Source organism: Phalacrocorax carbo, chromosome 11 (genome assembly GCF_963921805.1).
Source record: "Phalacrocorax carbo chromosome 11, bPhaCar2.1, whole genome shotgun sequence".
NCBI classification, from domain to species: Eukaryota; Metazoa; Chordata; class Aves; order Suliformes; family Phalacrocoracidae; genus Phalacrocorax; species Phalacrocorax carbo.
In genome coordinates this window covers 1124125-1150397 of record NC_087523.1, presented here as the reverse complement: position 1 = coordinate 1150397, position 26273 = coordinate 1124125, and the positions used below count along the sequence as shown (strand labels likewise).

General features: G+C 59.7%; 1 protein-coding gene across 5 annotated transcripts in view; it reads right to left on the bottom strand.

The window, feature by feature from the left end:
• The window catches only part of STARD8 (StAR related lipid transfer domain containing 8), an 80992-nt gene that overhangs the window by 22030 nt on the left and 32689 nt on the right, over positions 1-26273 (bottom strand). Inside the window, exon 1 of one of the 5 annotated variants that reach the window (XM_064462788.1) lies at positions 23212-23414. The exons of 2 other annotated variants lie outside the window; for them this stretch is intronic. Coding sequence is in view for 1 of the 3 variants with exons in the window: in XM_064462787.1 (XP_064318857.1) it covers positions 3208-3280 (73 nt within the window). In the remaining 2 variants the exon portion in view is untranslated. Of the gene's footprint in view, positions 1-3207; positions 3604-22897; positions 23107-23211; positions 23415-26273 lie in introns of those variants that run through there. 2 more of the 5 variants (XM_064462785.1, XM_064462787.1) reach the window with 2 other exon arrangements.

Sequence of the window (26273 nt, the reverse complement as noted above, 5' to 3'; positions counted from 1 at the left end):
ATTCCTGACGGGGGTGTCCCACAGGACATTACAGATACCTGCTCCCCACAGGCATCTCCACTCCGCAGAGCCCTGCGGCACCTTCGGCCACCTCAGGACACCCCCTCCTGGCCCTCGGCTTCCGGCTGCCGCTGGGAGCACCAGCGCTGCGGCAGCTCAGGGGTTAAACGTCCTGCGTTTGAGCGCTGCAGCTGCAGAGCAGATGTCTGGTGGGAACAAGGGGATGGAGGGGGCACCGATAGGAACAGAGACAAAGGGCCAGGAAGGTGAAGACCCTGATCCGTCCTCCTGCATTTTTGCAGCTGCTCCGACCCCAGAGGAACAACAGGCAGGGCAGGAACCCGTCCCCTCCTGTGCCCAGGAGCGCAGCAGCACGGCCCCTTGCACGGGAGGAGGGGGCCCAGCAGGAACCTCTGTTTCCATGTCTGAAGAAGGCAATGGCAAAGCAAGCTCAGGGAGAGAGAGGTGGCGGGGTTCTCCCATTTCTGCTGTTGGAAACCCAGAAGAGAGGCAAGATGAAACCAGCTACTCAGATACAGAAGAAAATGAATGCACCTTGCCCATCCTGTATCCCACCCTTTCTAAAATTGCAGTAGTGTTTTCCTGTTGATCATCCCACAGGTCTCACACGCAGTTTGTCTGGACTAACAGACGCCGTCCCTCCGAGGGCAGCCAGCGGCGCCGGGGCTCCCCAGCTCACCGCTTTAGTGGCACTGGGGCACGGCCTCCGTCGGACACTGCAGGTACGGGCCGAGACCGCACCTCCCTGACGAGAAGGGATCGCATCATGCGTTTCTTTACATTGACAACAAGAGCCCATTTTCCCACTGCTTGGGAGAACGCTGGACCCAGCGCCAGCAAACCGGTGCACCCAGAGCCTACTCCCGCCTCAGCACGCCCTGAGGTTGAAGTCCGGAGCGCTGCATCCTGCTGCTGCTTTCACCACACGCGGTGCGAGACCCAACACAAGCCACCACTGACGGCCAAGGAAGGCCAAGGCAAAAGAAAACAGCAATAGTTTTGCTAAAAAGCCAGAGAGCAGCAGCTCTCGGCTTCGCAGAGCGATCTCCGCTCCAGGACGCAGCATCTGCAGCTGATGCATATTTGCATCTCCAGGCGATGCAACCTGCTGCAGTTTCTCTCCTGCACTACCTGCGTAGGAGCTGTCCTCAGCTCCTTCTATGTTTAAATCCAGGCATTGAAGAATAACTACTTGCTGAACACATGAGGGAATTTCCCCCTACTTTTACGCATTTATTTAGAAGAAACATCAGTGTGTGTTACCAGAGGAACTCCATGGAGCAGCATTCCCTCGTGGTCTTTCTACAGCTGTTTCCATGTTGTACAGAATTGTAAGCCCCTCCAGTTCCCAGCTAAGAACGCAAAGGCTCCTACGGCCTTCAGTGGGGATGGTGAGCCCAGAGCCGGGGGGGCCGTCACACCCGGTCCAGTGGCTGCCCGAGCCAATGGCCAGGCACTGGCACAGCCCTGGCACACAAACGCATCCTCGCAGGAAGAAACGGGCACTAATCGCTCAGCAGAGGCACGAAGGATTGCTTTAGGGCTCTTTTCTTCCCCTTTTAAAGGCTGCAATACAAAAATAAGCCAGAGCCAAGTATTTCTCCAGTTCTGTGCAATCATGTGCTTCCTTTTTCTGCCCCACCAATCCCCTCCTGCAGGCTCTGAAGCGTGTCTCTGAAGCCATCTCCCCTCCCTCCCACCTGCAGCGTGACCACGACCAGCAGCCCGCTGGCATTTGCTTTGCTCAGGCCGTCTGTCAACGGGTCCCTGCATCTGCTGCTGCGGCTGCTCTGCGGGGAGCCTGCAAGCAAAGGCACCCCGCGCTTCTGCACCGACGCCGGCATGTGCCACCCCTGAAACCTGTGAAAATCCCATCCCGCGTCAGAGAGATCCCTGCAGAATTCAGGTTTTTAACACCAGGTTAACGCCGGCACGTGCAGGTGACCACAGCAGCACCTCTCAGCCTGCAAACGGTTCGCTTCCAGAGCGGCCCTCCTGGTCTGTGCGGTAGCCTCCTCCCCAACAGGGACATCTCCCCACAGTCCTTCCAGAGAAAGCTACAAAGCAAAGCGTAAAACCAAAAATCCAAAAAACTAAGTTTCAAAAAGCAGCCAAGTAACATTTCTCATGCGAACGCAGGTCTGGGTACGCTGGGGCAGGGCTTTCCCCCTGCCCACGGGATCTCTCCCCTCCGCAGTGGCACGGTGCGAAGCCCCAGTCCCTCAGCGGTGCCCAGCGCCCACCGGCACGGCTCCAGCATTGCTGCCAGCGGCTCCTGGGGACACGTCCCTCCCCGCCCGCAGCTCGCCCTTCGCAGCCGTGAAGCCCTCTCCCCCCACGCCATGCCCTCCTTTCCTCTCGTTCAAAACTGCTTTCCAGTAAATCAGCATTGGCAGGCGATGCCACATCCCGCGGCGCGGCTGGCACGGGCACCGCCGCACTCCCGGGGCTCCGGCTGCCCCCCGGCCCCCCCAGCCGCCCCCCGGCCCCCCTTGCTGCTTGGCAGGAGGCAGGGGTCAGGCTCCCAGAAAGGCATTTTGGCTTGGGCTGAGGAAACGGCCGAAGGTTAGGAGGAGCTGGCACCCTGCGCGACCACCACGCTTTCACCAGCTTGGCTGACCCTGGGAGAAATAAAGCCCAAATATTGAAAAGGCTGCCGACCCATTACGCTTACTGCATCTTAAGTGGGGAGCAGAGGGGTTGAAAAGCCGCGCACAATGCGACTGAAACGAGCCTGTACTTTGTCGCATCCATTTCCCCTCTCCTTCCTATCGCACACAGCCGCACCCTCAGCGCCGGTGCCCTATTTCACCAGGGGCTCCGGGCTCACCTAACCGCAGCCCCTCTCCAAGGGCACATGCTCCCGTCAGCGCAGAAGCTGCAGATCATTTCAAGGTGTAAAAAAAAAAAAAAAAAAGAAAAGGTAAAGGAAAATCTGGTCTGGTTCCAAGAAAAGGAAAAAAAAAAAGCTTAACAACAAAACAAATTATACCTCCTAACCATTCCCTCACCCTCTGGCATACAAGCCAAAGCAAACTAATCACACTGCAAAGGAAACACTGTTTTCAAGAAAACTCTGACAAGAAAAAAGGTCATTTTACAGACTTTCCCATCTCCCCCCGATAGCACGTTTGCCAGCTGAAACCTCCTAATACAAACACAAAGCTGGGACACGAGCAGACTCACCATGGCAGAAGCTGTTAATCCCGGCTTTGTTCATTGGAAACCGTGGATTAAATGCAGAAAGAAATATCAGCATGACCACCGGCCTCCTTGATCCCCACCTCAGCCACCCCAGCACCGTCCGCCGGAGGCGAGAGGACTCCCAGCCAAAGACCTTCCTGCGGGCAGTCAGCTGGAGAGCTCCGACTTTTCCACACGGGCCGGCTGTAGCGAGCTCATAAAGCCTGCCCTCATTGAGCCAGCCATCTAATTTCTCGCTAGAAGCAAACAGGACATCCCCGGCCGCACCAAGGGCTGAACTGTTCAAACAGAGGGGGTGGGAGCAGGCGGCGAGCGCGCCAGAAAGCCGGCGCGAGCGCGCACATGCACGCAGGCACGCTGCTTAACTGCTTCCAGCTCTCCGTAAGCCCTGCCCGAGTGGCGGGACGGCCTCGCTTCCCCTCGAGCAGCCGCTCCTGCGGCTGGAGGCGCTGCCGTGTCCCCTGCGGCGAGCGGGAACGAGGTGCCCCGGAGCGGGGACGCCGAGGTGGCCTGTCCTGGCTGCGGCCGCCCAGGCACGGGATGCCCGTCCCAGCCAGGTTGGCTGCAGCTTTCAATCGCAACTGGAAAAATTAGGTACTGATGTGCTCAAGTGTGAAACCTCCCGCAGGGCTGCGCTCTGCTGGCGCCAGGCTCTGGAAGAGACTGAGCCTGCAGTAAGCCGGGAGGCAGCAGAGCGATGGACACCACCTAAAGCCCCCTTCTCATCCCAGCAGGCGCTGACTAGTCTGGCCTTAAACCTCAGCGGAGCGGCTTCTCTTGGTCGGCTGTTTGCAGACCGCAGGAGCTGCCAGCCGCCGGCGGCCAGGCAGGGCAGCGCCGTGAACGCGGGAGGCGGGAGGGCTGGGAAAACCGAAAGCAAAGACCGGTCCATCATAAATTTCCCCATCCCTCAAGACACCAAAGAGGACTAAAAGCTTTGGAACAGACGGTTCAGGGACAAGACCAAGACCACCTGCTATCCAAGACATGCCGACTTCGTTGCCTGATTTTCTGCAGACTCACAGTCGGCATTTGAGCCGCCGGGGCTTCGCCTTGCCCCGGGGGTGCTCCCTCCCTCCACGCAGGCAGGGCTCAGCACTCGCCTCACCTTTTCGGGCAGACAGAAGCTGGGGGAAACAGCGCGGTCCAAGTGAGAAGCTCTGGTTGACATGGGATTAGTGTCCGTAATGAAAAGCACATTCTCTGCAACTGCGCTTCCCCGGGTCGGCCCTTTTGGCATAAATAGTTTACAGAATGAGCTGTGAGATCCCCTCGGCTGAGCAGGGCCTGGGAGGGGAGATCCTAGGTCCAAAGTGCAGAAGGGGAGAGCTGAGGGGAGCAGGCAGGTAAATAAATCTGCGAGCCAACCTTGGAAAGGAGCTGGATGAAAACACCAGCACGCGCGACAGCAAGGGCGTCCAGCCGACAGCAGCGACCGCCTCGCCGATGGGGAGGCGTCCCAGCGGCCATCCAAGTTACCAGCGACCATGTGCAAAGTTTCCACCAACACGGGAGGAATCAAAAGCTGCTTCCAAATGTGATCTCATGTCCCAGCGATGCAGAGAAGTACCGGGCCTCAGAGCGCGCCGTGCCGCTGCCCCTCAGCGTGCTTTAACAGAGGGTGCCTCGGCTGCTGCCCGCCCCGCTCCCAGCGCACGCTCCGCTAACGCTGCTCTGCGGTCCCAGAAGCTATTTTGACATAGAAGGTTAATGAAACCCCTGCACCGCGAGGTCCTGATCTTGGGGCTGAAAGCAAGCGCTTCCCTTGCAAAGAGAGTATTGCTAATAACAAGCCAGCAGCGGGCTTAGCCAACAGGTAACAAATAATAACCATACTTTAGCATGAAAAAGGCCTTTCTGTGCACACACGACAGCAAAGACACCAAACCCAGCCGGCGCTGCAGGTGCACGCTGGAGCTGCAGGACGGTGCTGGCCAAGGCTGGCTCTCCGCAGGGACGCACGGCACCCACTCGCCGGCACTGGGAGCGGGTCCCAGCTGGGGCGAGGGGCGCGGGGAGCCATCTGTGGGTGCCACGCACACATCCTGCCCACTGCAGCACCCTCCGCCTCAACAAGGGGGGTTTGGTCCAGTTCTCCTCAGGAAAAGCCTCTTCCACCACTATCCCTGGATGGACCTTCCTGTCGTTAACGCTACCGTGGCGCCACAGAAGGAAACCAGACCATAATTCCAGCTGCAACAAAAGAGCAGCAGCTGCCTCCCGGGTCTGCAGTCAGCCAACATCTGTAGGTGGGAGAGAAGGGAGGAGAGAGCCTCTGCCGGCTCCAAAGCGATGGGAGAGGCAGCCAGGCGTCCCCTCGTCCGGAACAACCTGAAACGCTGCCCAGGAGAGGAAGCTGAGGGGGTCCCTGAACTAACAGCTCCTTCTGGGGCACAGAGAGGGTCCCGGCGCCACTGTCCCCATCACCTGTGGGAGGAAGGGGGAGCTGGCACAGCCCATCCGAGGGGCTCCCTGCGTGTCCCGGGGAGCTCCTTGCCCAGAGGAGCGAGGGAAGGGTACCCAAGCCCCAGAGGGTACCTGGCGCGGGGACCTGCGCTTTGGCTTGTTAGTTCATGCTCCTCCTTCTCCAGTTGGTCTTGTCCTGGTCTCCCTGATGTCTGGCACCTACAGGGTGACTGGAGGAGGGCTGATGTGCTTGCCAGACACGTCCTGATGCAGCTGATGACAAGCTGTGTTGATCCGAGTCAAACTCTCCATTAGGTCACACCATGGGCTTCAACGCCAGGTTATTTCTCTCTCGCCTTGTTTCCAGTTCCCAGTGGGACGCGCAATAGGTCTCTCATCCCCCGTCGAGGGGTACGGCATTGCAAAACATCCCACCCACCCCGCAGCTTGCTTCCTTACACCCTGGTGGGTAAGGCAGAGGAGGCCAGCACCAGCGGCAGGACACCAACGCAAGGACCGCTGTGGTGGCTTCTGCCCTCTCCAGAGTTCTCCTCCAAACTCAGGACCCTCCTGACCCCGCTGCCCCGCGGCAATGAAAGCACAGCTAACAAGCCCAAAATCATCACAGGAACATGGAGATCAGAGTGAAACCTTAGGACAACGGTGGGATCAGTCAGCACGGACCTGAGGTTTATGGAGGTCACCTGAGCCACACAGAAGCCCACAACTCTCTCTTTCTCCCCCCTCCCGCCACTGGAAGAAGGCGGTGTTGGGGCTCAAGGCTTCCTTTTCTTCATGAAGTTAACAGGAGCTGCTGGAGAGAGCAGGCCAACAGACTTTTTGAGAAGCAGCTTTAAAGGATGTCACAGTTTTGCAAAGAGACAAAGGAACATTTCAAAAAAATATACAGAAGTCTCCCTGCCAGGAATGCGGAGAATGTCAGGGAATATTACAAAACAGGATGCAAAAGCTGGCCTCAAGCGATGTTACAGACTCATACGCTGGCCTGACAGTCGAGATGCTGAATCCCGATGGAAGACAAACCATGGGAATGGCAGACTTGGCTTACCTGGCTTGGGCCCATCTGTCGGCCTCCCACCAGCGAAGCCGGCGCAGCCATCTCTGCCAGCCAGCCCAGCCCACGCCCCTACCCACAACCCAGACACAGTCTAAAACGTGGCCCTTTATGTATAATATGGCATTTTCTGAGGAGCTGAAGCAAGCAGAGCCTGTTCACGTTACGGCAGAGCAAGGATCTGAGGATGTGCAGAGGGGACTGGAGTGGTCCATAGCCAAAGGATAGTCCTGAATCCCAGACCTCTGCTGTAAGCAATGGGAAATGCTTCTCAGACATGGTTAAAATGACTCTCTCCTTCAGTTTTGTTAACCAAGTACTTCCCAGCCTTCCAAGGGATTTACAGGCACATGAGCTCACACCCCCTTGCACGGCTATTCCGGCTCAAGGAAAGTTATGACGCCGACCGCATCGGAGCCGGTGCTGTGGTTGCAGACAGCAAGGTCAGAAGCAGAGGAAGATCTCCCCAGGGTTAGGCCAAGGAGAAGCCCACGGGTTAGAAGACAGCAGGAAGCCCTAATGCAACACGCCAACCGTTTGCAGAAAAAACAGAGGCCAGTTACTGGCAAAGCAGCGCCTTTTGGCAGGAACGGGCATGTTTTATCCAGCTTCCCTTCCATGTGAAAGCCAGTGCGTAAGCAAAACAAGGTTTGTCACACCAAGACCTCCTCTGGGTTTGCTTGCCCGGCTGAGTATTGCCCTGACAGCACAATGGTCCGGCTCGTGCTCACAGCCGGACACAGCGAGGAGGAGCCTGCTGCTAACGGGAGACAAATTCCCCTCCTGATGACAGGCTTGTGCACAGGGCTGACGGAGGCTCCAGCCTGCGCCCGATGCTTTCTAGGGGTTATACTAGGAAAACCTGGCGCTGCAGACAGTCATACTGGAATACCCACCTGCGATCATGCGCGGAGGAAACTCTCAGCAATGCCTCTGCCGCAGTGACCGCATGTGCCGTGGAAGCATCGTTTTGGGGCAGGAGGACCAAAGGCTGGCAGGGCGCTCCCTCAGGTCTCCTTGGATTGTGGGAAACCAGCCAGGAAGAGCCCTTGCGGGGCTCGAAGCCCATACAACCATGTTCTGCAGGGTGAGGGACCTTGGCAGCATCGTCCCCGCTCCCCAGTTTCAGAGGGGCTGCCTGCCCTCGGAGCCCCCCAGGGCCACCTCGGTCCCAAACTTCGGTGCTTTGCACGGCAGTATTGTACACGTGTAAACTTCCCCAGCCGTCATCATTGCATCTTGCAGAACAGCGCTTTAAGATGTTTACATCTTCTCAAGCAAGCACTACTTCTCAGTCTCACTAGCGTGCGGCGCTTCTCCTGTTGATGTTTCTGAGGAAACCTTTGCATCAGAAAACTTCTACCTCAGAGCTGCAGGCTAACGTAATTTGTGGTAAATCAATCAGCTCACATCCTTCTAAAACTCAACCCGTGTCTATTTTTATGAGTTGCTAATTTTTGGCTCACACACGCATGTTTTCTGAAGGGTCTCGAAGCCCTTAATTAACACTTGGTGTTCACAAGTGGTTAGAAGATCACGTGCTGAGCTGCTTTGAAATGGCAGGCTGCGAAAGCCTCTGTTCTCGTCCCTCTGCGAAGGGCTGGCCTAGCACTCCCGCGCTCCTGGACAGCCTCAGCACCTTCAGGAGGCGAGCAGCACGCACCACCGCAGCCGCTGGCTATCCAGCCCCATCTGAGGCAGCCTGCGCCTTGCTTTTGCCCGAAAAAATGCAAGCTGCAGCGCCGGGATGCACGGCCGCTCGCCTGACGCGCAGCGGAGCGAGCTGCAGCCGCGTGCACAGGGACGGGCATGCTCCCGCACCCTGCCCGCACGCAGGCTCGCCCGCGCCGATGCACTCCTGCACATGGTGCTGACCCACGGCCGCTGTCCCGAAGGACCCGCTGCTCACCAGGCGTTTCGCTCCTACCTGCCAACAACCTGCCCGCAGAACTGCAGAGGGTCGCGAGGTGCCTCCTGGCTAAGATCGCCAGGCTGGACCGGAGGAGCTGATCTTTGCTCCCCCCAGCTTTCCAGAGCGTTCCCAGAGAGCGCGGTGGGACACGGCACCTCATCCCACTTCCACTGCAGAACTCCTGCGTCCGTCGCCACGCCGGGACCTGCGGGCTGGCGCCGGGGAGGGATGTGCAGCACCGCTCGGCGCAGGTGGAGGGGGCTTCCTCTTCAGCCCCTGCCGGCCCTCCTGAGAAGCAGCACACGCCGATCCTCCCCCCAGCGCCTGCCGAGGCGGAGGGGACTGGAGCTGAGCAGAACCCCTTGCTGTCCATTCATTTTCCTCCACACATCTTACAGCTTCTCCCCTCTCACTTTTTTTGCCCTGAGGAGGCTGTAAGGCATACCACGGCTCAGGCTGTCGGTCTGCTGAAAGCAGACCTGCTGAAAGACGGGGTTGCTCCGGGCCCCGGTGCAGCCGCCAGCCCCCCCTGCCAGAGGATGCCATCCCAAGCATGAGGGTAGGACCAGCACGTGGCCTCCTGCCCTCTGACACGACCTTGACAGCTGATTCACTCCACCAGCATCGTCAGACAGGTTGAGCTGAAATTACCTGTGCTCATTCTCCCTAGTTGCTCTCCTTCTTTCCAAGCCGTGCCTGCCGGTACTGTTTTCCCCTCTGGACAAAGAGTCGTTACTGGATAAATGACACGTGCCAAACAGCCTGGCCAGAGAGATAACAAGGCTGTAACAGGGAGGCGTTCCAGCCGCCCTGCAGCACCCGTGAGGTCCCCCACGGGCTGCCTGGCAGCTCTGCACCACGGCGGGTCCATGGCACCGACCACCGCCCCGGCGCCGCAGGCAGGAGCTTGCTGGCAGCCTGCGGTTCCTCCTGCCCGGCCGCACTGCCCTGCCCACCGCTGCCCCCGGCAAGGCTGGAGATGGGCAGCGGGGGGCAGCTCGCATTGGGAAACTGGGAGAGCACTGTCAAAGCCGCTAGTGCATCACTCGATACCCCGACGGGCTTAGGAGCCCGGCCAAGAAAGCAGAGCATCTCAATAATCTGCAATACACAGACTTACGCAACATCGAGTTATATTTATCCGCGCTGCCTCCCTGCTGCCAGGAGCCATCTACAAGCACAGCCCCCATTCAAGGGGTGGCACGTACCACCGGGGAGCAGGTAACCTCCCCAGCAGGGCAGGCGACCGGCTCTGCCAGCGCAGCCAGAGAGAAGCCCGAGGACACGCGAGATCTGTGCGTTCGTTTGCAGTAAGGAGAGCGGGATCTCGGAGGCTCCAGGTGCCGTGAGGCAGGACCCCATCCCGACCCCAAGCCGGGCAGTCGGGGAGGGCTGGCCCTGCCAAGACATGACATTAATTCACCATGTTTTCCTCCTCACTATGGAGACAAAAGATAAAATGTCAGTGGACCTTATCAAATACTAATCAGTGAGACTTCTGACCTCATTATTCTCTGCCTTCTCTGACGGCTGCGGCCAAACAAACAGAGGCGCGAGGCAGGGACTCCCTTCACAGGAGCCGCCCGGGGGATCTCAGCCCACCCGCTCAGACCGAGAGGTACCAGCCCGAAGCACAGCTCCGGCAGGGGAGGGAAGAGTGGCAGAGGTAGGGGCTGCCACCGCAGAGCGAAGGGCTCGATCAGGGTTTGCTTAGCAGAGGCGGGGGCAGGAAGGAAAAAACGTCAAACTGCAGAGATCTGCCAAGTGCTCGGCGCTGCTTCCGGCAGCAGTTTTGCAGAACTTAATTAATGAGCAAACATCTGCGGCTTCACATCCCGTAGAGAACATTCACAAAACACACACTTCATTCATGCGAAAAAAAAATTAAAAAAATTAATTTTTAAAAATCACTGCTCCTCAGGCAGGTGGGAAAGCTGTGGAGGACAAAAGCAGGAGAGGCAGGCATGGCCGGCACGGGCCGCAGCAGCAGGAGGACGGCTGTGCCCCAGCCCTGGGGACAGCGTGACCCCCACTGCGGCTTCCTGCACTGGAGGAAGAGGTCTGGGGCACACCCAGCTCCTCTACCAACAGAGAAAGGCAATCCACCAAAAATTTGCCGTCAGCCAGGGCCCAGCCTGCCTCCAACTCCCCACTGCCCAGAATCCTTCAGCCGCTCGCAGCCGGCTCAAGCTGCCAGTTATGTACCGCTTCCGTGCAAGGCCAAGGTCACGGCGAACAGCATCCGTGCGCCCAGGGATCAGAGCGCGAGGCACTAAGGCTCCGGCTTACCACCGAGCTCTGACTTCCCTCCTTCTTGACGACTTCTTCAATGCCACGCTACATGTCCTGCCACCACCACAGAGACCTCTCCCAGCGGCTGGGGACAACCGGGGAGGACAGGACTGCAAACTTACCTCACCCACCTCTTCCAACCTGTGTGCCAGAGCAGGAGCACGCCTTCCACCAGGCATGAACACAGCCTCGCCCACCCCCTTCAGCTGCAAGAGGACCCCCCAGTAACCACTCGTGGTGGTGAGGCTCCAGAGGAGAGCCGCAGAAGAGCAGAGGACCATGCAGACCAGGATCCCTCCCGCCTGCACCCAAGAGCAGACAGCCAGGGAGAACCACCAGACCGGGACCTGCAGCTCTTCTTCCCCAAAAGCTCTGCCGGGACTCTGCAGCACAGAGCTCCCGGGGCCCTGGCAGAAGGTCTGGGGAGGCGTCTCGGCCGGCCAGCACGCACGCCACCGTGCCACCCGCAACCTGGAACTCTAAAAAGGGAAGGACGAAGAGGCGCACGCCTCCCATGGCAGGTGTTCCCGCTCACATCTTCTCTGAAAAGCAGAACTTTAAAGCGTACTGTAGAGAATTAATAAACCCCACAGCACAGGTTTGTTTAATGATGGGGGTCTCGGAGGACAGCAAACACCGTGGCCATGCCAGCAGGGAGGAGGGGACGAGGCTGCCCTCCCTCGCCCAGCACCCACATCTGTGCGGCAAAGTGGAATTTCCAGCTTTTCACCAGCAAAACACAGATTCCACCCACCACCCGACTTAGCGGGCAGTAACGAGAAGTAAGACCAGCCTCCTGTTTCACCAACACACACATCGCCAGATGCGTAGCAGCTATTCAAGAAGCAGCTCACTGTTTCATCCAGTCGCATTTCCTATTTAACCATCCTACGCGAAAATTAATTCACACTTTTTTGCTTTCTGGATCAAATGTTTAAAACCAGAGCTGACAGTCAGCCGGTGTTTTTCCAGTTACCGAAGAGAGACCGTGTTGGTGTCTCTCTGTAGCTTGCAAGGCTGCAGATCTGATTGAAAGCCGTCCCCAGGTTTTTTAGCCAGAGAAACTTCACAGATGCAAAACCCATGGGGAAAGGAGGCGAGGGCACAAACGCAGCCAAAGCCAAATGCTTTTGACTCTGAAGCAGGGAAGGTTTTGGCGTTACTCCTGCTGCCCCAGGAGAAGCGGTTCCGCTGGATGGCCGGGACGTGCTGAGCAAACCCGGTGCAGCACACGCTTCTGAAGGCTTTTCTTCCTCCCGCTCCCTTATGGCGGGTGACTTGGACACAGGGCTCCGTGGCTTTCCAGCAAACACCACCTCAGGTCTCTGATTCCCAGTGATTTCAAAACATCTTTAAACAAAATCAATCCGTTTCTTTCCAGAGCTTTCCATGTCACAGTTGGCAGAAGTATCCTGCACCAGTGCAAGGAACACCCGTGGCTGCCGCCACCAGGCCCGGCCAGGTCCCCGTCCAACAGGCGGCAGCCCCAGCCGAGGACTGGCCCTCGGCAGCACCTGCCGGCAGGTGGGTTTTTTATTTACCCTCTCTTCCCCTGGTTCCTTCCTCTTTTGCGGTCTGGTTGTCAACCATCAGACCAGCAGCTACCGTTGTGCGTGGCCCGGTTTGCAACCAGGACTTGAAAGGGTGGTGCTAATAGCAGTGTCGTGGGACCGCTCTGTGAGCCGTGCCTTGCCCCCATTTCAACAGCGGGCAGCTGGCCACGGCCCCACAGGCTGGATCCCGTTCTGATTTACGGGGTCCCACAAGCAAAAATCGGCAAGGTGGATATTCGGAGCGTTTCGGCTTGGGGTGTGCTCAAGCAGAAGTGGCACAAACTGTCCCCTCCAGACAGCATCTTGTTGGAAAACCCGAGCATCCCTTGCTGGAGCAGCGGCCAGCCAAGCCAGCAGCCCAAGGGCACGCTGCCTTGTTCACCCCTGCAGAGGCAGCCTCTAGTGAGCCTCCCAAATGTTTTTGGAGGGTATCTACAGAATACCAGTGTTCCCAGCTCAGCCTTTTCACCTCGCCTCATGGCCAGCAGCATTCCGTGGCTGGGACCACCGCTCCTCGGGTTGCCGGAGCTGAGCGACGCTACCAGTGGCCCCGGCAGAGACGGGGCCAGGAGCCAACACAAAACAATGAAAACCATTTACAGAGCAGGAAGCTGCATCTGCTGGATGAAACGCTATCTTCAAACAAGACGTGTTTGGATAACTCCAGTTTCATAACTCGCCTCTTCCGATGTTAGGAAATCACAGTAATAAAAAGAAAACAAAATGGGGGAAAAGAAACTTGGCATGGGGAACAATGGGGGAATTGCCTGAACTGCGGCGCTGCCTCGGAGGTGAGCCCAGCCTGCTGCGTCCCACCCGGCGGCCACGGGGTCCCGCTCAGGCTCCAAGGACCTCGCACAAGAATAAAGGTCTGATCAATGGGAAAAGAGTTAACGCTGCACTACAGACATCAAGAGCACAGTAGATGTGATGATCTTCTATATTACACTGCTTGCTTGCTTGCTTGATCTTTTTTTGTTTTTCTTGCAAAGCAAAGCCATCTTGGGGGCGGGAATAGAATTAGAGGTGGTCAACAAGCCTCAGAATCTGGGGTCCGACAGGACTTATCTTCATCATCTTAAAGATGATGGAAGGGATGGTCTTAAAGGGAGGAAGGGACGACAGGCCACCTTTTCTTGGCATTGACCACTTCTTGGGCAAAGACAGGCAGTTATTTTCTGGTGTTAGCAGTGCCGAATTATGGTGAAGACAAACCTGCCTGCTCCATAAATTCCTAATGCTAACCTAAAAACCCTGCAGATATTAGAGAAGGACTTCAGCAGGTCACTACTTAGCCGGGAGAAGCAAAAAGGGGGAGGAGAGCCAGAGCAGCTCCTCAGCTCCAAGCCCGAGGCAGCTGCTCTCTGACCCAGCACAACGTGAATTCCCACCAGAGCGAGGCCCACTTGAATCGGGGCTGACTCAGATCGTTACCCCAAATCACGCTCCCCGCGTAGGGACAGCTTCACTGCCCTGGGCACACAGCTCCTCTCTGGTGGGTTTTGCAGACGAAGGAATAAACAGCCCGTCTCCCCACGAGGTGCCGGGGAGCAAACCAGCCCCAAGAACAAGGAGGGGGGATTGCAAAGGTGGGCCTTGGTAACGGGATTTTGTTCCTATTTTTAAACGCTGAGGCTTTAACATACATCAGGGCTGGCTGCTCCACCGACAGCCCCACACCGCCCTGTTTGCTCCGACCCATCTGTGCAAACAGGTGTTGCGGGTCCCTGCCGCCCCATGCCCACCGGCTCAGCCCCACCGCGGGCAGCAGCGGTCCCGGGGGACCAGGACACGCAGGACCCCACTCCAACGGCTGGCCGGCCCCGCCGCCGCTGCTCCTGCAGCTGCCACCTCGAACAATTTAGGACAAGGAGCCAAAAGCTGAGGTCACTCTGCTCAGGCCGCCGGACCCCTCCCCAGCACCCACCGCCTCTCCCCACCCTCCCCAGTCCAAATATAAACTTGCTTACAGGAAATGCCTTAAAGAAAAGGCACCTCCCTGAGTCCTGAAGAATGCCCAGAAAATAAACTGTCTCTGGACATGAAGGAAATGGGCTTTTTTTTTTTTTTTTTTTAAATAAAATCACACTGCAAAGCAGCTTTAACCCTTTCAGCCCCTGCTGCAAACTCAGTCACCCACATGCTTCAGGCCCTCAGGGTGTTTCGAGGTATCTGTGCTCCGGCTTGGCGATGAGAGAGGAGCCTCCTGCCACAGGTCCCTGTGTCCTCGCACCATCGCTGGGACCTGAGCAAAAACGGTCCAAAATCCATAATCCAAATGCAAACTCTTTTTCTGATAAGGAAAGCACTGGACCCTCAAAACAGGCTCCCAGGCTGGGACCCACTCTTAATTGTCAGTAAACGCCAACTCCATTCCCAAAGCCGCCGGGCAGAGGAGGAGCTCGCGCAGTTGTTCGCATTACTCGAGGTCCTGCATTGCCCTGCGCAGCTGGGGGGGCCAGGCGTGGGGGCTGCACCCGTGCCTCCCCTCCCCACCCCGACCCCTTCTCCAGGAGCCCTCCCGAGGGGCGCGGTGGTCCCAGGTCACCTACGAGGCTCCCTAAGGAGGTGTGCTGTGCCGTTCTGCAGCTAGAAACGCGGTTCCCGAGCTTCCCGTGAAGGGCAGGCACGGGGTTCCTGACTGGAAACCGCCGTTAGAAAGCAGCAATGAAAAAGGCAAAGCCCCCAAACCCCCTCAACACTGGCCCCCAAACACAGCAGCTCCTGCCCGCGCAGGCACAGCACTGTGCTGCTCCAGCCACGCCGCGGAGCAAAGCGACGTCTGGAGGTTTAGGATGTACAAACGCTGCTTTCATACCAACATCCCTACACAAAATACAAGAAAATAAAAAGATAAGAAATCCAGGAAATCCTGGACACAGAGAGGCAGCTGTCGCAGAACAGTCGGTTGAGGAGGCTCCAAAGCAAACGGCCCAGCACGGGGAGAGGAGAGCTCACCCTCCCCGGTCCCTCCTGGGGACCCGAGGCAGCGCCACGGCGGACACGGCATCTGGCATCCCGGGAGAGCCCCCCGACCACGGTGGCACGGGCTCTGCCGCAGGCACAGGCGCTGGCACGGGCTGCTGGAGAGCACCGGTGCTGGGGCAGGACCAATAAATAAAACTTGGTGGCAGGATTCGGTAGTGTCCCTGTGCATTCATAGGTCACAGCCTGCAGAGGAGGCAACTCTGTTCTCACTCTTCTACAGAGGCGAAAGCTGAGGCAAAGCCTCCCCTGCGGCAGAGCCAGGAGCAAAGCCAAGCGCACAGCCTAGCTCCCTGCACTCGCAAAAGCGCTCCCCTTGTCACCGGACCGCAACGCCTCCCTAAACGTGCCCCTTAAAAAATGTATACTGGGGGCTTTAGGTCTCAGATGCACGTAGTAGTTTGATACAATTCAGCTGCTGCTGCAAAATGCCTAAAATACTTGTTGCCTTCTTCTTTTTCTTGAACAGCAGCAGCGCTGGAGAAGTTGTGCTGCAGAGGTGTGTGCAGGCCCTGGGCGTGGGAAAGGAAAGCAGCAGGGTCAGCTTCCACTTGGCTGGAAAGCAAGCGGCCGCCTGGAGCACAAGGCAAGGGTTCAGCCGGAGATCACGCCTGCTTCCCGAGAAAGGCAATTTCAGCTCAGACCATGATTTTGTGCCTCATGTACTGAGGTTTCCAGCGCGAGCAGCCCTGATCGCTGCAGGAGGAGAGCCTGCCCGAGCTGGCAGTTATCCTGGAGAGCGGTAACAAGTGCTTTGGGAGAGCTCTCTAGGAGAAGCACGCCTCTGCAATGGCCAAGCAGGGTCCAAGAGAGCAGGGTTGTTCCCATGGCTCTGCCGAGACAAGCTTTGCACAGAAATCCAGTGATCAAGTAAGCATTTTGGTATCTAAAGCCTCTGGAGATGCCCACATGGAAGGTGTTAAGGAAGATCAAGCAGCAGGCCCGGCAGACGTCCCGCCCAGCTGACGTTGGCAGTTCTGGGGACAGGCATCTCCAGCAGCTGAAGCCTGCAGCAACGCGAGGCGCAGAGGGGCATGCGCTGGGAGCACAGCCCCGGCCGAACCAGGGGAGCCCCGAGCACCCCCACCCCTGCACTGCGCCGTGTATGCGTTTCACCGGGACACTAAAGCACCTCTAAACTTACAGAGGCTTCACAGCAAAAACACTGCATGCTGGCAGCAACACAGCAGCTGGGCTTTCACCTCCCTTGGGGATGGGGAGCTGCGGGGTTGGCCGAGAGCCCCGACCGCTGCACAAGCAGGCAGCTGAGGGGATTTGGGATGCTGGCACCGCTGCCCCATCCCTACCCGCTTGGCCCTGCATCCCCGGCCTCCCGGCACCCGCACTGCCAGGCTGGGGGGGCACAGCCGGCGCCTCGGCTGAGCAGCTCCGGCACCCAACGGCGGGCACCCTCGCCGGCCGTGGGCTCCGTGCCACGCTCACGCCTCTGCCACGGGACAGCGACTCCCACCAGACGGCACGAGCAGCTGGGGAGGAAACGCTGCAACCTCCCGCAGCAGCACTTGTAAGTAATTTATCTGGATTTCAGCTTAATTTCTGCAGCCCGCTCGTCACACTACCGGCCACGTTACAGGACGGCCACAACACAGCACTCGCCCGAGGAGGCCCTGGGAAGACAAACTGCAGCCGCACAAGCACCTTCCTCTGCGACGACCGGACAGCCGCGGCCGAGCTGGCCTGCAGGCAGCGATCTGTGCGCCCCAGAAACTAATGGGGCCATAATGAGGTCGAGCAAGAAACCTTCCCTGCTCCAAACTAGCAACAAAAGATCAGAATCACAAACATCCGTAACAGAAGATAAAAAGGTTTGGAGATGGGCACGAGGATGCTGAATGAAACAAAAAGCAGGAGGCAAATCGCTGCCAGGGATGCACCGGCTTTGCCGTGGCCCATCAAAGCAGCGCTCGGCCGCCCATGGGCAGGGGAAGGCTCCCTGGGCCGGAGGGCAATGGGGGGGACAAGGGGACCCGTGCAGGGCAAGGGGGCAGCCCGGCACATGGCAGGCACTGACGACCTGTCTTCTCAAATACAGTCTCAGGCGCGCTTAAGTCTTTCAAATCTTTTTTTTGTTGTTGTTGTTTTCCAGAAGCCCATTATTTTTAACTGGGGAAAAAACACTGCTGCCTAAATTCTTGCCGCTCCTGCGACACCACCATAGCTCCCAGGACTTCATCCCAGGAGAAATCATACAGACACAGCTCGTGTCCAGCCCCAGCCACGAAGCCCAGTGCATGCCCGTACCCGGGAGGCTGATGCCGGTGGCTCTTGCCAGGGACAGACCCCCGGGAGGTTGCTCAGGAAGGTGTTACAGCGGCCGTGGGTGATTCTCTGCCTGGGAAAACTGAAAAAAAGCTGAAACGCCATCCCTGACTGCCCAGACGTCCTGCTCTTGCCCAATGACACTGCTGAAATGAGGTCAAGTGCGCTCTGAGTCACAGCTGAGCGTCACCGTCCTGCAGCCCCGTGACACCTCTGCCTGCCACTGCCCACGGCCATTTCCAGTTTTGCCAGCAGCGGCAGAGGGAATTGACCCCCAGTCGCCCCTCGCCAGCCCCCCCCCAAGCAAACCTCTGCCTGCAGCCCCAGGAACCGCTCCGCCTCCCTCCCCAGCCTGACCCACTGCCCCCACGCCCAGCCTTTAGCCCAGCGCTTGCAGCAAAGCCTCATCCTCTTCTTTTGGGTCTTTAATTGCCTTTTTTTTTTTTTTTAATGTTTTTTCTCATCTGCTCTCCCTGTGCTTCCTCCCGCAGCCCCAGGCTGAGCCGCCGGCTGCCAGCCACCCCACCCTGCCCGCACGGGTCCCTGGTGGCAAGGCAGGAGGGGTAGGAGGAAGGGGGACAAGTCCCCCAGCCCCTCCGCTTCGCCCCTGCACAGCCCACAGCCACACAGGGGGCTCGTAGCTCAGGGATGGACCCCTCCACCCCCAAAGATTTACTGCCCCGGCTCCACAAACGCCCTGTTTGCAGCTGGCAGCCGGCCGTGGGTTTGACCTCGTCCACCCAAAACACGCCGTGGCTGGGGCGCCCGGCGAGGGGTGCGGCGGGAGCGTTTTGCTGCCATTCCTAGAAGGAATGGGGAGGGAGCGTGACTCCTCTGCGCTGCACCAGACAAAAGGGCATTCAGAAACTGAACTCATGTGCTTGACAGCAGCGAAAATATTCATGTAAAATTCAGGGCGCGGGGAAAAGGGAGAATGGAAACGCCATCGTGAACCTTTGCAAATAAATTGTGCTGGAGCAGCGGCACGCTTGCAGGTCAGAAGCACCCCTGTGCCGCTGCCAGCCGCCTGCACGGGCAGCCTAGCAGTGTGGAGCCCAGCACACGCTCCCGCAGGCACAGCCACCTTCCTTAAATAGAGCCATCAATCACTCATGCCCCGGCGAGCTTTGATGCCCCGGCATCAAAGCCTGCTTGCGAAGCGCCCAGCGAGCGGGCGACCGGCCCAGAAGGCGCAGGGTCTCGGCAGGCTCTGCGTGCGCATGTTGCAGTCAGATGCTTTTCGATCCCAGATGAAGGGCAGGAAATCCCCCAGCAGACCCGGGCTCCGGCCCGCCGAGCTCCTGCTCCCAATTCAGCGAGAGGAGGCCCAAGGCTTGGCTGCGGGGTCTCACCCCGGGACCGCGCTGCCCTCCCGGGAGTTACCCTGACCGCCCCGCCAGCCCAGGCACACTCATCGCGTTGGTTAGACGGGGGCAAAGGAAGGACGTTGTGCGAGCACGCCCCGCTGACGGCTCATCCCCTCCGGCAGCACCCCGGGCTGTGACGCTGCGCCCCTCCGCCTGCACCCCCCCAAGGCAGGCAGCCCAGCGGGGGCAGAGGCGGTGCCGGACAGGCACAGCGGGACCCCCCACTCCGCTGCTCCCCCTCATGCAGGTCAGCGGGCCCAAGGTTGACATTACACCCATCCTGGTGACCGCCCCAAGCTCCCGCTGCCTTCCCTGCGCCAAGCACAGCAGCAAGCGCTCTCCTGCCAACTTAGCTCCCGAACCCCGCACGACTGCCAGACCCAGCTCAACAAGAGCAGCTCAGTGCCTGCATCTCACGCACACGAGGTGTGACACCAAATTGCAGCCCGGCCCCCCCGGCCAGCGGGCTTTGGTAGCCCCGAGCTCCCCCTGACCAGCGGCAGCAATCCGTGACACAGAGCAGGACCTGAGGGACGGACACCGGGAAAGCCACCAAAGGGGGTGACTGAGCTCGGCCATGGGGCAGCGCAAGGAACGCAAGCTGGCAACATGCCTCAGTGCAGCGGGATGGGAAACGGCTGAGCCCCTGGGGAAGGTCCCCCAAGCTGCCGCGCTTGTCCCCGGCACCAGCTGTTAACGTTTACTCTGCCTGTAACTGGCACTGGGTGACAAGTGCCCTTTTCTGATAAGGGATCCTTTAACTGGCTCGACAAACAGCTCCGCCGCTGGGCGCTGGGCGAGCATGCCCACATGGCGTGGGGACCCTGTCGATTATTAACCGAGGGGCACAGGGAAGAACAGCAGGCTGGCGAGACACCCACCCGTGGGCGTCACGGCTGGGCAACCCGAGACGGGGGCTGGACGCCCTGGGACCCAGCGGCAGCCGCATCCCGTGGGGTCGGAACCAGGGTCAGCCCTGGGGGAGCACCGGGCAGAGGAGGGACGGCCACGGAGCGGGGCAGCACGAGGCCAGCACGGCTCTGCACCTCGGGCAGCCCCGCTGCAGAACTGTGCAAATAACGTGCCAAATTGATCAGAAAGCAAAGCGAGACAATGGAAACCAGCAAGCCGTCGCTTCCTGCACGTAAAAACTAATTTCTTGCTGGAAATGTAGGAAAAGACCCTGTCCCTTTAAATTTCTGCACCCAGCCCCAGCATCCTGGAAAAGTTAATATAATTATCCGGAGGTGACTTTCAGAAAGGCTCGCACAAGAAGGGTTATTGTGGCTCAATCATTAACCCGGAGGGAGACCCCCGGCCTTGCTGGAATGCGGCCGCACACCGCCGCCGCTGCCAGTCCTCTCCAGAGGGTGCGCGAGCTCGGCGCAAAGGTTAACGACGGCTCCTCCGCGCCAGCCCTGGCCACCGGCCCCGCGGGGGCTCCGGCCACTTTCCAGCAGGGCTCTAAATCCAACCGAACACCTCCTTCATGCTTCCCAGCAGGGCTGGAGGAGTGTGTGGATGAAGGAAAGCTGAGAAATGAGAAGACGCAAATTCCATGCGGCCGTTCCCACCACCACACGTGCCCCAGCTCCCACCTCAGCCCACCCTGGGCAATGCCAGCAGCACCCACCGTTCGGGGGGTCACCACTCCAGGTGGCTCCTCTGCCCTCGGAGCGCTGCTGCTACCGCAGGACCGGCACGGGCACGGCGTGGGACGGGAATCCTGGCAAAGGCAACAGCATCCCAGCCTTCGTAGCCCCCGTGCTGCCCCCAAAGCATTTTACACCCACAAAACCAGCTCAGCTTTCATCCCTGGTCTCTGGCAATACATTTTACCAAATCTGGTGGGCAAAGGGATGGAGCAACGTCTGTTATCAGGCTGGCGGAGACGGAAGGAGATGCCCCTGTTATCCGGCGCAGTGCTGGGCCACGGGGAGCCCTGGCGCAGGGCAGAGGTCCCACTGCCCCGCAGGACCCTCCCCAGCTCCCCACGCAGCCGGGGCCGCAGCGACCGCGCTGGGAGGCATTTCCTGCCTCTGCAGCCTCGCTGCCGGCACGCTGCCTATATCTGGAGGATTAAACTCCCACATACATCTGAACACAAAAGCCCTTCCAAAACCACGCGAAGTGCAAATTCAAGTCTGCAAAGCCCTGCAACAGGCAAACTCTTGGGCTCTTCAAGGACCGAACAGTGTAAGGAAGGAGACTGGGTTCTCCTCTCTGCTGGGGGGTGATTTACGCTGGTCCCCCGCAGAGCAGAGCTGGGGCAGCGCCTGGCTTTCAGCAGCTCCCCTCCTGCCTCCCTGCGCTGCTGCCAGGCTCCACTGCGGCACAGCGACCTGCCCTCCGCGCCCTGCCGTGCCTGCAGCGCTTGCCGCCGCCGCCTTTGCAGCGAAGGAACAAGCCGACAAGTCACGCCACAACCTCCGCTATGCCCCCAGGGAAGGGGCAGCCTCTCTTCCCCCAACTCTACTTCGATTGACTTGGAGAACCTTCAAATCCTTTTGAAATCAGTACAGAAACCAAGGGGAAGTACTGAAGCGCCCTAAGGCGTAACCTTGTTCTGTTCTGTTACAAAACTAAGTTGCTGGCAGCCTGTCCCACGTGTACGCTCAGGTTTGGACATTCGAGGCAATGCAGACAATGCTTAACAGAAGCACGACTGGATTTAATCAGTCAGTCTGTTATTAGGAAAGTATTTCTCAGAGGAAGCGCAAGTACGCAAAGCAAACGTGAGCACCTCCTCAGGAGCCAGGTTTGATACTGGCTCTGCACTGGGACTTGATGTTTTGTCGCATAAGGAGATGACTGACGAGTTTCTGGCATAAGGGTCAGAGCTGATTTTTTCCCTATAAGAAAGGAGAGAGGCTGGCGGGGTGTGAGCTGAGCCGTGCCCCCTGCCCGGCTTGCTGCGGGGAGCAGACCCCCACGAGGGGCTGCTGCGCCTGCTTCGGCAGCACCACTACCGTGCTTAGCTGTGCTTCAGTTACAGTGCAAACAAAAAAAAAAGCACATTCATTGATAAGAATTGAAGTATGCACATGCACAGCAAAAGAACGTAGACTTCTGCCAATAACATGACGCTATGTGCTCTGACATCCTGGGACTGCACGAGGGTCTTGTAGAGGCTCCTCTGCCCTCTGCACGAAGGAGACATAATAAAGCACAAACCACAAAACCAAACGCACGAAGAGCTGGTGGTTTAAGTCAGCCACGCTCAAACAACTCCCGAAAAAAGAGCCGCTCACCTTGGCGACGCGCTGTGACAGAGCGCTGCTAGTTCAGTGTGAGAAACTACACACGCGCGGCAAGCCCATCCGTTTCCACCAAATCAAAGGTCTCCAAAAGAGACCACGGACTGGAAACACGTGCCCACGGCGCCAGCAGCCAGAACGTGAGTCCAGCCTCCCCCCGCCGCGTGAGGGCCCGATCCGAAGCCTCGTGACGTCAGTGCAGTTTTTCCATGACCTCACTGGCTCCACAGATCAGACGGCAACTCTGTGCTTTTCCAGCCACCGATGCAATTGTCAGTAACCCCAGCTAGAGGAGGGGTGGAGAGGAGCCCTGGGAGAATCCGAGCGCTCCAAAACCCGCAGCCAGACCACTCGCACCCCTCCGTTAGTTTAGCGACAGGTCTGCCGGCAGCAAACAGCTCGGCCGCGGAAGGAGTCGGGCAGCCCCACACGCCGAACCTGCCAACTCCGACGGGAACAAACGTGCCCGCTCCGACAGGGACGGGCCCACCACCCCCGACGGACGCAGTCGGCGGCCTCCCACCCCACGCACTGCCGTGACTCACCCCAGGAGCGAGGGGGATCCAGTAACAGCTCCAGCACGTCAGGAAGCGTGTGCCAGCTCCCAGCTTCTCCTCCTCCTCCCCGGCTACAGCAACAGCCACCCCGTACCGGCCCCGCGCCCGCCTGTGCACAGACGCCCGGTGCCGAACAACCGACGGCCCGTGTTGCTGGGGCTGCTGGCAGCAGCTCCGCCCGCCGGCGGGGCCTGAGCAGCATCCTCCGGCGTGACGGGCGCGACTCTCCGAAATCCGCCCCCTCCTCTCCTCACCCCCCCCCCCCAGCATCCACATCACCCACCCAAAGGTTTGTGATTTACCTTCGGTCTGTGCTGCTCCTCCCCCAGAACCGCGCTCCGGGGGGGAGACGGGGGGCACTGCCCAGTGCCGGCGAGCGGAGGAGGAGGAGGAGGAGGAGGAGAGGGGGGTGGATGAGGAAGACCCTCGGCGGTGCCGGTGCCAGCCGTGGCTCCGGCTGTTGTCGGTGTGAATGCGGCGGCGGCGGCAGGTGCGGGGCTGCGGGGGGGGAGGGGGGGCTCCGCCGGCTCCGCCCGCCCCCGGGACCCGCCCCGGTCCCGCCCCGGTCCCGCCCGGCAGCGGCCTCCGCGCTGCCGCCCCCCGTCCCGGGGCTCCCCAGAGCAGCCCCCCACGGGGGACAGCCCGGCTCGGCAGCACCCGCCCGCGCCCCGGAGCCGCGGGGAGCCGCAGTGCCGGTCCCCCGTCCGTGCCCCGCGGTGCCCCCCAGTCCCCGGCCCCACGGCAGGCAGCCGCCCCCCGCCCTCCCCCCCTCGCGTCCCCAGCGCAGCAGCCGCTGCGGGGCCCGTCCGGGCGGTGGTCCCAGGCCAAGGACGCCCAACAGCGTGTCCCGGGGGGTCCCTCGGGCTGCTCCCACCCAAAGACAGGCCCCAGGACAGCTTCGGGACGGACACCAATCGTCCCCCGCTCTCCCTGCCCGTCGAACCAAGCGGGTGGCAGAAGCAGGGGCGCGAGCGCAGCGAGGCACCAAGGGGAGCAGAGAAGCTGCTCCTGCAGGACTGGTTTCCCGAGATCCCCCTTCACGCTGCTGGGGATTTTGGTGCTCAGTGGTTACTCCTCCGACGGCACACGGTGAGGAAGATCCTTCCCACAGCGCACGCACGTCTCGTGACCTGGCTCCTGCAACCCAGACCCCGGGCACACATGATGGGACCCGCCACGGACTATTTGCAAGAGGGTGAAGAAGAAAATGGGGGGTAGGGTCTGGAATAGCGGAGCTAAGAGGAAAAAGCAGTGTTTAAGGTGGACTCGAAGGAGGAATTGGTGGGAAAGGGGAGGCCATAAGGCTGGAAGTCAGGCAGCAGCAGCCTGAGCGTGGAAGGGCAAGAAGCAGAGAGGAGGCAGAGCGTGAGATGGAGGCGGCAGAACGCTGGGCAAGAGGCTTGACAGGGAACGCAGCACAGATGCAGCATGAAGAGGGACAGGCAGTGATGGGATTGGACATGGGGATGGCCAGAAAGGCAGGAGAGACGAGGTAGGTTGTAGGGATGCCACAAACCCACTTTTCTCTTGAAATTACTGGTGGGGATTGGAGGGTTGCCCAAGTGCCCCAACATGAGGATCAAGGGAAAAAACAAGTTTTTTCTATTGTTTTCATGGTCTGAGAGGCTTTTGATGCACATCTTCCTTCCTTCCCCAGCCCCAAGCTCCTGACCCTCCTCCCACCAACCCGCCGACTGCCTCTAACCCCTGGAGGGAAGGGGCTCTCCGCAACAGGCCTCTCAATGAGGCTGTTGTTAACTTGGAAGTCTTCGCACAGCTTCGTGTGAGGGAGCCTCCGGCCAGCTGGGGACCAGGGATGGGCGGGGGGTCCAAGGGCTGCTACTGCGGGAGCGGCCGGTGCCACCCCGGCGGTCAGCCGCGGCAGAGGGAGCCGCTTTTGATCTGCACTGGTGGACATCAGTGGAAGGTGACTAAAACAAGGAGCGGTGGAGGCTGCGAGCGCCCACTGCAGAGCCGCGGGAGGATGAAGGGTCCGAAGGGGGGTCGGGGTATCAGGAACCCAGCTGAGCCTTGGCCCCCAGAAGCACCAACATGCACAAGGCGCTGCTCCCCAGCTCCTGGGAGGGTGGCAAAGGGATGGAGGGGGAGCAAAACCTCTGGGAGCAGATGAAGGCTCAAAGCCTCAGGGTGCTGACTGCTGCGCCAGCACCCCAGGGGACATCTGGGATGGATTTTTCACTCTGGCCACAGAAGAGGGAAAGGGGCAGAGGCAGAAAGACACAGCACCGTTCTCAGCGTGGGGAGCACGGCCGGGTAAGGGCAGAGCTCACAGCACTTTATGCTGCCACGGGCTCGCCTCTCACCAGGCATCACGGCAGGTCAGAGCCAGGCACCGGCACCTGGCCGGCCCCAGCGCCACAGTGACGGCCAGTGGAAAAAGCACTCGGCTCAGAGGAGAATTTCAAGCATTTTCCACTCATTTCCTCATGCAAAGCAGGAACGGGGAGGGTGTGGAGTCAGAGAGGCAGGAAATCTCCGGGAGACGCTGAGCTATAAACAGGCGGCGAAGCGGGCAGGACCACAGCGGCCGGTCCCACGTGGAGCCGTGGGCGTGCGCTCACCCCGTTCGCACCGGGAGGGCTGAGGCCGCGCTGCCGGGGCGGACGCTGGGAGGAGCAGAAGTGGCGCATACCGTGCGCTCCCCCCGCGCCGCCCCGTGAATGGGCTGCATTCACGCCCGGCGATATTAATAGTTGCCAGCGTATTGCCGAGGAATGGCGGGGCGCCCGTGGGCTCACCTTCGGGCTGCCCCGCCGCCTGCACAAGGCGCCCAGTGTGTGCATCTGCACACGCATGTGCTCACACCAGGCGCCCGGCAGAGCGGGTAGCGCTGCCTGCGGACGGCATGCGTGCGGAGGAGCTGCTGGGCAGAGCGACGAGGGATGGAGCAGCCCGGAGTACGCTGCCCTCCCGGGCAGCCCCCCCAGTAATCACCGCCAGCAAGGGGAGAGGGCTGCTTGGGGTGGTCCGAAGGGCATTGCTGAGAAGGGATAGGAAAAAATGCAACAAAGGCCCTTCTGGGCTGGCTGAATAGTAGGAAAAACCGTCAGGAAGGGTGACGAGGCTGGGGAGCTGCCTCCTCCTCCCAGCAGGGAGGGTGGGTGCCACCCAGCTGCCCAGCACACCCAGACCTAAACCTGGGAAGGCTCCAGTAATGGGCTGGAAGGAACACCGTTGGCCTGGCCCTTACAGGGGGCTATAAACAGGGCACCCGAAGAGCTGCGTGCACCCGATGCACCCCGGCTCGGCAGGCGGACAGGGCTGAGCAAGCGGAGCCGCCTCAGCCGCACGCACCCGGGCAAAGCCGGGTTCAATCCTGACCCCGTTGTGAAGCGCAGCGTGC